We start from the raw sequence: 8,768 nt of genomic DNA on the forward strand, positions 1-8,768 counted from the left end.
CTACATTTAGATTTTTTTCCACTTAAAACAAATCTCTGTGCATGCTGTTTCACAAATTCCAATAAACATTTTGAAACACTCCATAAATACAATTCATTCTTGTCTTGTAAATGTCTCTGAACTACACCCATCACCAGGAGAGTGGTTTCCCTAGCAACTAATATATTCCAAAGATACCAAAAAACCCCCACCAAACCAAACAAAAAAAAACCCCAAACTAACAAACAAACAAACAAAAAGACCCACCAAAAACCAAAACAACAACAAAAAAACCCCACACCAACCTAAGACTGAACCTATTTGATGAACACATGATATATCCCATTCTGAGGTCTGTGAAGTTTTTATTGCCGCTTGCTTTGTAAATACTGTCCTCCCAGACTCATCTCAATGAAAGGTTTTTCTCCCCTTGGTGGATAAAGGAGCCAGTCTTGAAATGTGGCTCCATACATTGTACATAACATCCCTCAGCTCTTCCTTGCAGACGTGGCAGCAGGGGTGTCTGTCAGTGCCTGCCTCTGCAGGGGAGGTTGTCAGCCCCTGAAACCCAGTCCAGAGAGCAGCAGAGGCCAGTCATACAGCAAAGTCATGATGTTCGTTGTGGGAAAAGGTAAGGGGATCTTTGCCGAGGATGTCTGACCCAGTAAGTTCAGGGAAGAAAATTCCTATTTAGCACCCTAGTTTTTTTAACAAATGTAAAGAACTGGTGGGTCCTGCTAAAATACAGCTTATGGTAGTGGTCAGCAAAGGGGGTGATGTATGGAATGGTTGCTGAAGGGCTCTTTACAGTCTGCAATGAAAGAAATGAAAAGTGCCTGGAAAAAGCAGCAAGGCACCTTGAATATATACCTATATAAAACTGTGTCCAGCCCTGTAGACAAGGACTTAGGGCAACTGATGTATTGGACGTGATCTGGCAGTCTGCAAATGCAGCTCAGGCCAAATGTATTCTGGGCTGCATCAAAAGAAATGTGGACACAGGTGGAGGAGGATTCTCCCCATCTACTCCATTCTCATGGCATCCCATCTGAAGTTCTGCATCCAGCTCTATACAACACAAGTGCAAGGCTAGTGCAGGGACTTATATCTGAAGAGGGACTGCCTAAAGAAGCTGGAAGAGTGCAGAAGGTTGCACATGACAGCTGTGGTCCTTGAGATTATCCATCTACACCTTCCAACAGTCCCACAGGCTTGAACAAGCTTTGTGTCGAGGAGGGTTGAAATGCTACCAAACGAGAAAGGCAGCGAGGCAATCTGTAAGAGGAGCTGATAGCTTTTATTAGATCCATGAAACGGGGCGGGGGGGGGGGGGGGGGGGGGGGGGGGGGGAGAAATAAGATTGTTAAATAAAAAGGAACAAAGACAAGCCTTTAGATACAAAAGCCCCTTCTGGGGGATGCTAGAGGAGCTAAAGTGAGACCTGGTAAGTGGTAGCACTTTCCCGTCTGTGTTGCCACAGGGTGGAGAATCGGCCCCATTGCCAGAGGAGGGGCGGGCAGGGACGTTTGAACCCAGTCACCGTAATGGGTACCGGTTAAAAACCATGTCGTTGTTGCAGCAGTTGAGGCAGACTTGGTGCCCTCCCGCCCCTCTGTCTCCTTCGCTTCCCCGCGGAGGCAGCGGGAGCTGCGGGAGAGGCCGCGCCTCAGCGGGGCCGGGCGCGCCCTGACGCGCGGGGTAGGGCGGCGGAGAGAGGCCGCTGAAGGTCAGTGCAGAGTTCTCCCCGTATGAGCCGTCTCCCAAAGGGCCCGCGACAGACCTGAAGGGGTCGTGGCCACCCTTTGTCATGGGCAAGATGTGCTGGGGGCCGAGGTGGGTGCAGTGCGGGGCAGGAGGGGCTGAGCTGGGCACAGCAGGGACACTGCACAGCCTCTCGGCTCTGGGGGTCCTCCTGAGGGTCGGGCTTCGGCTCCAGGCTGCTGCCTCTCCGGGCGCCCCGTCCTCCCCGGCTGTCCTTGCGTATGGAAGCTGCCCAGGAAAGCTGCTCAGCGTTGGCTCGTGGGAGCTTTTGCTTAAATGTCCCCTGAAATTAGCAGGTGGCATGTGAACATCCGGCTTGGAAAGAAGCAAAGACTCCTGTGTCGGCATCGCATCTGGCAGTGACTTGGGAAAGCAAGGCATGGGTTAGTAAAACAAGGTGTAGTGTAGCACCTCTCCTCTATCAGCTGCTTACAAAAGCACTCAAATAACACGATGGTTGGATTTGATGATCTCAGATGTCTCTTCCAACCTTGACCATTCTGTGGTTCTGTGAACACAGATAACAAAGCAGATGGCATAAGAGAGCCTCCCCCACCATAGGGGTGGTGCCCATGGGCTGTAGGGACAAACAAGGCTCCCAGCTCTTGGCTCTGGGTTTGTTTCAGCAGTTTTTGCCCAAAATATGTTTTACACTGAAAGATTTGCTCAGACCTTGCATTCACAGCCCTTAGGGTCCGCTGCCATTATATACTAAGAAGGACCTAAAAATGAAATTATTCTAATACGTTTGACACCACAGATTTTTTTTTCTATGGAGATTGGAAAAGCTAAGTATGATCTTTTTATACTAATTGTTTTGACGTGATCTTTTCACTACAAAAATGTTCTTCTTCAGCTTTCGTAGAATCTGTTTCTGACTAATAATTTTTTCCTATCTTTACATTTTTTTTACCCCACAAACAGAAATTTCATTCAGGTAGGGGCCAGCACACAAGAGTTATTCTTCTGGATCTTCTGTTCTGGGTATTTTACAACTTCTTTAATTCCCCCAATTATTGGATTATAATTATGCAAACTTTAATTCCTTTCAGAACATTAATTTCTGATGAATGCTTGCAGGTCTCTCTGCTTTATAATTCTGCTTTTTCATCCATTTAATTATAGTGATTTTGTGGACTGCTGGAGCAGCAAAGCTCCTTTCAGTTGTCCTTCACTCACCATGAGAAAAAATTCCAACAATCTGGTGTAGGACCCAGTCCACCTTTAGCTACAGACCTGCCATAGATGCCGTAGGGAGACCATCCTATATATAACTTGCTCTATTTTGGGCTCATACCTTTTTCTAATGATCTCCTCCGTGATCTCTTGTGAGCACATTCAAACTGAATCTTTTCAGAATATTTTTTGCAGATTGAACAACACAGGTTCTGTGTGACAAATCAAACTCCTGAGTCAGTTGTATCATATCCAGTTTGCCAAAGCACAAATATGATGGGTTATTCCCAAGGAAAACCTGCTGGAGAGCCATGTACTGGAAAGCCAATGAGGATAAATGCTCTGACTGTACTGAGTCAGAACAGCCGAAGAGCAGGCTCTACTGTTAGGCACTTTTGACATCTTTAGTGTATTTCTACTCCCACACATTTGAAAGTGAAAGCCTCAGGCAGATGTTTTAGGAAGGGAAAGATGAAGGTAAGTCTACAGAAAACTTGACCTAAGCAAGTAGGTTGACTGAGCAGTAGGCTCAGTTATAAAAGAAAGAAAGCCACGTGGCTTAGTAGTATTTTCTAAGTGGAAACTATTTCAGTGTTCATGAAGACAGAACTAAACCAGTGATAAACATTGTTGCTGTATTTGTTATACAATTAGATCAGCTGTTTTTTCTTATGCTTTTGTTCCCAGTCACTTGTGTCGAGAGGTTCTGGTTTTTAGTGTCCTCCTGAGTATTTCCAGTAGAAAGCAGAAAGCTGCAACTTCTAAATTCACATTCTATTCAAATGGGTTTAACTTCCCATATGCACATTTTATATCCTTCTTGGGTTCCCAGATCCCCTTCCTTCTCCAGGTCTTCCACTTAAGAAATCTGTCCCCACCCAGAGCAATTATCCCTTCTGTCTGTGGCTGAAAGGGCATGCATCCCTAGCACCAGCTTGGGGGAATGCACCACCCTTAACAGATCAAAAGGCAAACTGCATGTGAATACTGGTGATGACAATTGAGGGTAACACAACCTTTGCAATGAAGGTCACTGGGATTCCCTCCATCAGGCATGCAGCAGTCCCAAGAATCTCTGGAGATGCTTTCACAAGTGTTTCCACATTCATCAGAGCTGATGTTTTTAACATCATCAGTACTTCAGAAAGTCCTTCAAATCACTCTTCTGCCTTCAAACCAGGCAAACCAGGTACAGGTTATGCACCTTCCCCTTCTTAACCTTGCTGAAACTCAAGGGGAACAAGCAGAGGTGGAACATGCCTTCGCTTTTCTTGGTAGTGCCAAGAAATAGGACAAGAGACAATAGGCAGAAACTCATGCTCAGGAGGTTCCACCTGAATGGTGATGAAATTTATCCTGCCCTGCAGCCCTCCTTTGTTTACCAGTGTAGATGTAATCTCCTGCTGCCTCCAGGCACAAATTTGCTCTGGAGAGGGGGTGCTGACCGTGGATGAAAGCACTAAGGAGAGCAGGATGCTCAGGATGGCCCTGGTCCTTCTTGGGCTGATCATGGGCGTGCAGCAGGTGGAGATGTAAGGCCTGCTCCCACCCAGACCCAAAGCCCAGATAGCCTCCACCGTGCCTTGAACCACAGATCACTTGACCAAAATTTCAGTGACCAATAGCAAGAATTACCTCAATCTCCTGGACTCGTTTTTGTCGTAGAGAAGATGGAGAAAAAGCTGTCTTTGCTTTTTGGATTGATCTTCTTGCTTCTGCTTGTAGTTTTGTTTCTGGACGTGGGTGGTCATGAGCTCCTTTAGACTTTAGAAAGTAATTACGGTATATTAAAGGTAGTAGCAACCTTGTTAATAATCTTAAGGGAGCAGAATTTATATCACAGGCCAAAATCACGCATTATGGCCTAATTTAATGCTTTGTATTTAATAGGATTTAGTTACTGTGAGATCAAATAATAAACATATCCCAGATGAAGTGGGATGGGGTATAAACCCTCCAAAATAATAAAATCAGTGCATCGCATTTATTTGTAGAAGACAGTCTCCCCAGTAAAGCCCCAGCTGAAGCCAAGAGCTGCAGCTTGGCTATAGTGTCCCTGCCATCACTTTAATTCTTCTCACAGTTTAGACATGCTTATTTGAACATTAATTTCCGTTAGCTCCCATTAATTAATTTTATTTAGGCTGCACATAAGTGAAAAGCAGGAAAGTGGTTATGTTACTCAACTAGGACTACAGCTTCCAGAAATAGTGCCCATTATTTAAACACTTTGCATACACTGTGTTCCAGATATAAGTTACATACAATACACAGAGGGAAATTTTCCATAAACAGTCCCTTGGGGACAACCATTTCTTGTTCCAGGATTGCCTCATGATTATGTATAGTGCCTTGGAGAAGAAGAGATAACATGGCATTTCTGACTTCTGAGGATTTGTTGGCTCCTATGTACCTGAGGCAGAACACTTCAAAATCAACAAGTTTTCACACAAGCCTAAATAAAACGTACACTGTGCTGTAAAATCATAGTAGCATAGGCTAATTTAGGCTGGAAGGACCCTCTAGTTCAATCTCCTGCTCAGGCAGGACTAACTTCAGAGTTAGATTATGTTGTTTAGGACCTTGTATAAATTTTTTCTCCTTACAGTCATTTGACCTCATCATATTCAGTAACCCTATTTGTTGGAACAAAAAAAAAAATCTAAATAAAACTTAAAATATCAGTCTTCAAAATTAACATACATAATGTTAGGTAATTTTATACCAACCTGGAAAAATATGAACTGGCCTTCATGCCTCCAGAAGTTGGTAACTGGGTAACCACCATGGCCTCGGCAAGAAAGGAGTCGCAGTGGTCCATTGCAGTTTGGACAGCATTTCCCTGGAGCAAGGATAGAGGGAAACATTTTCTATACAACACTGGTTAGACAAATCCCATGTGATACAATGGTTCATTGGTGGCAGATTGCTGCTTCTGGTTTGGTGCTCAGAAATTACACTGAAAGAGATTATTCAAAAAACTTCCAAACATAAGCAAAAATCACTATAAACAAACTAATCATTGCCTTTATTCTGCCTGTTATTAAGTATAATTTTCAAAAATTATTTTTATTACAATTTTATAATTTATTATCATGGTCAGTTTTTCTTTTGTCGGTGTTTGGAATGTCATATGTGTTTCTAGAGAGCATTGTTCTGGCTTCAGTGAGTGCCTGAGTAATACCTTTCTTTAGCTAAAATATACATCAGATCCAGAAATCAGTATGTGCTAGCTCTACTGAGCAATCACAATTGTTTGGAATGGTCCTGTTAAAAATGTGTATGCAGCTCATGTTCTCTATTTGCATTGTCTTGCTCCAGTGATGTGACCGTGAGGCCTATTTTCCAGTCATCACAGATGATGAGCAAGTTCTTTCCTGCAAAACTTGCCTCCTGAGTTACTCTTGAGCCAGCGCAATAGTGATGCCAACACTTGGGTGGGCAGGAACAGCAGGGCAGGGAGCTGCCTGCACTGCACAGCCTTCTTAGCACCCTCATTCATGGCTGAGAAGGCCAATCCCTAACCAGCAGAAGTAGAGATTAAAAAATTATTAGGAAAAAAACCACAAAATAAACAAGCAGATGACCATGCCCCAACAGTAAGAAGTGTAAAATGCATTGTTCCAAATCAAGAGTTGCATTGGAATATAAGGAATGGCAGAACTAAGGCTGGGTAATTTGATCCTATACTTTGATTTCTGCTGTGTTGTGTTCACTTATGAGCTGCCATGTTCATACTCACGCTGTTGTTTCTGTCTGGCTTTATCACATATGGCTGGTCTTAGATAGATCTTCCTCCCATCCAAGGTAGAGCAGTCGTTACCACAAACCACCACCCCAAGGCAGGACTTTTTTAAGATGCGAGAGTTGTGGTTGTTGGTGTTTCTCATTGCCCAGCTGCTGTGGTGCCTCTGAGCATTTTTATCCTCTGAGCTATAGATATGTTTTACATAGGAATCTGGCCATTCTTGAAACCAGTCTGTCTGGCTCACATGCTGTGGAAAGAGCAAACCAAGCCACATTTTAGCCTGGGGAAGAGAAGAACCTGTCCAGGAGCTGAGCAGAGTTGGGTTTCCTCTAGACTAGGTAACTGTAGCACCCCGGCAGGTGATGCTGGTTGTCAGCAGGGAGCAGTGGAGATAAGACAGGAAAAACACAGATCTCTGTGGCTCCCCACAGGCCCCAGAGCATCAGGAAGCCTGGCCAGGAGCTTGTTCTCATTCACCCAACCAGCCAAACAAAAAGAATAAGAAACAACAAAAAGACCCCACTGAACAAACGCCAAGCTTCAAGGACAACTGAGTAAGGAGCAATAAAAATAAAACTGGGGAAAACCCCCCAGAGACCCAAATACACATCACATCAGTGTACATCAGTGGGTACAGTTATACAGTAAAATGCAGTAAACTGCAAAACATCTACCATACCTGATGATGATTTTGAGGGAAAAGTTCTTGTAAGGGATACAAAAGCTTAGTAGAAATTTCCTTTAAATTGCTAATCCCAGGACTGAGAACCATTACAGCAGTAAGAACAGCAACTAAGAAGAAAAAAATCCCACGGTCCCTTGGTAGCCACTGAATAGTGTAGGGAAGGATGTCAATGAAGCCTCCAGACTGAAATGCAGGTGGAGGTGACCTAGGCTGAAGGGCAGGGAAGGGGACATCCTGAAACATGGAGGCTTTGGGCAAGCAGCACTGTCACGGTAGGGAGGAGGCTGGGATCCAGTAAGAAGGCAGGGCTGGGAGATGAAAGGCAGAGCTGGACACTGAAGGACGGCAGTAGGAGGAATCTGGCAGAAATATGCAGACCTGAGGGACAGGGAGGTGACATTGGTGTGCTGGGTGTCTGGGCTTTCAGTGGAGAGCATGGTTGAAACTTTTAACTAAGAGAACTAGAAAAGGACAGAGGGAGGGGAAGATCACTGTTGTGCCTCTCAGCAAACCTCTGCAAACATGAAGCAAGGTTTCCCTAGGTGAAAAGACTTGCCTCCATGTGGGAATACAGCTCTGGAGCTGGAGCCCAATCTGCAGCAAGACTGAGCACCCACGGTTGCAAGGCAGTTGTGGGTGCTGTGCTCCCTTCTCAAAAAGCACTACCCAGGGCAAAAAGCAAGTCCTAGACAGCTCTAATTAAGTGCCTACAGCAGGAGGTACCTTTTTTCCCTCTGCCTTCTCTGCACCTAATCCACCTGTCAAAACAATGCTTCTGCAGCATTGCTATTTTTTATGCATCTACAGCACTTTCAGTAATACGTTTAGGAGAAATGCATGGAAATCTCAATATTTTCTCAGTATTTTCTAGCAAAGCCCTCCCTCCATACCTCGAGGTGACTAAGAGAATAAAGGCAATGAGTCATAGATGACTGAGAAAGCACTGAAGATCTGTGGTGGAGATGACTGGTCAGAACTAAACAAATTTCTAAGACACAGGCACATACCTGGGGAAGTTTGATATCATTGATATCCCAACTTGTCATTTCTCCTTGTCGGGAAGCAGAGTCCTCCTGCTCCATAACAGAATCATCTGCACCTTTCAGCATATTTGAATTCCTTCCCAAAGTCAGCAAGGAAGTTGCTCCGGGCTGCTTTTGAAGTTGCCTGGCTGTCAGCAGTCTCAAGCAGTTTACAACCAGGAAGCTGTTTCCTGAAGCTAAATGATAGAGAGGCTGCTCATTAAAGATAAAAATCAGTGTTCTTCTGCCAGAAAAACTAGTTCCATTGAAAGTTTTGCAAGCCAGCAAGACAGTGGAAAATATAGCTTAGAGATAGCCTGTGATGTTACAGAGACATCATTAGCAGCGAGCAAATCGTGCTTGTGGCATCTGATTTGCTTTGTTCAGTCTCCTCTTG

At 44.5% G+C, this 8,768-nt stretch overlaps 1 protein-coding gene across 1 annotated transcript; it reads right to left on the reverse strand.

Annotated features, from left to right (window-relative positions):
* Positions 1–1,515: 1,515 nt before the first annotated feature.
* Positions 1,516–8,458, reverse strand: GCM1 (glial cells missing transcription factor 1). Its single transcript, XM_066314264.1, has 6 exons — positions 8,357–8,458; positions 7,344–7,559; positions 6,659–6,911; positions 5,646–5,758; positions 4,552–4,680; positions 1,516–2,103 (listed from the first exon to the last, which is right to left on the reverse strand). Exons 1-6 carry the CDS (start codon positions 8,456–8,458, stop codon positions 1,516–1,518), a joined length of 1,401 nt encoding a protein of 466 aa, XP_066170361.1.
* Between the last annotated feature and the right edge of the window lie 310 nt (positions 8,459–8,768).

The sequence above is a fragment of the Sylvia atricapilla genome, chromosome 3 (genome assembly GCF_009819655.1).
Source record: "Sylvia atricapilla isolate bSylAtr1 chromosome 3, bSylAtr1.pri, whole genome shotgun sequence".
In the NCBI taxonomy this organism is placed as follows: Eukaryota; Metazoa; Chordata; class Aves; order Passeriformes; family Sylviidae; genus Sylvia; species Sylvia atricapilla.

Coding starts and splice junctions, on each gene's coding strand:
- GCM1 (XM_066314264.1), bottom strand. CDS start 8,458: ATGCTGAAAGGTGCAGATGATTCTGTTATGGAGCAGGAGGACTCTGCT. Junction 6,912..7,343: donor TCCCTCAAAATCATCATCAG/GTATGGTAGATG, acceptor CTCTTTCCACAG/CATGTGAGCCAGACAGACTG. Junction 4,681..5,645: donor GCCAGTTCATATTTTTCCAG/GTTGGTATAAAA, acceptor TACTTTCTAAAG/TCTAAAGGAGCTCATGACCA.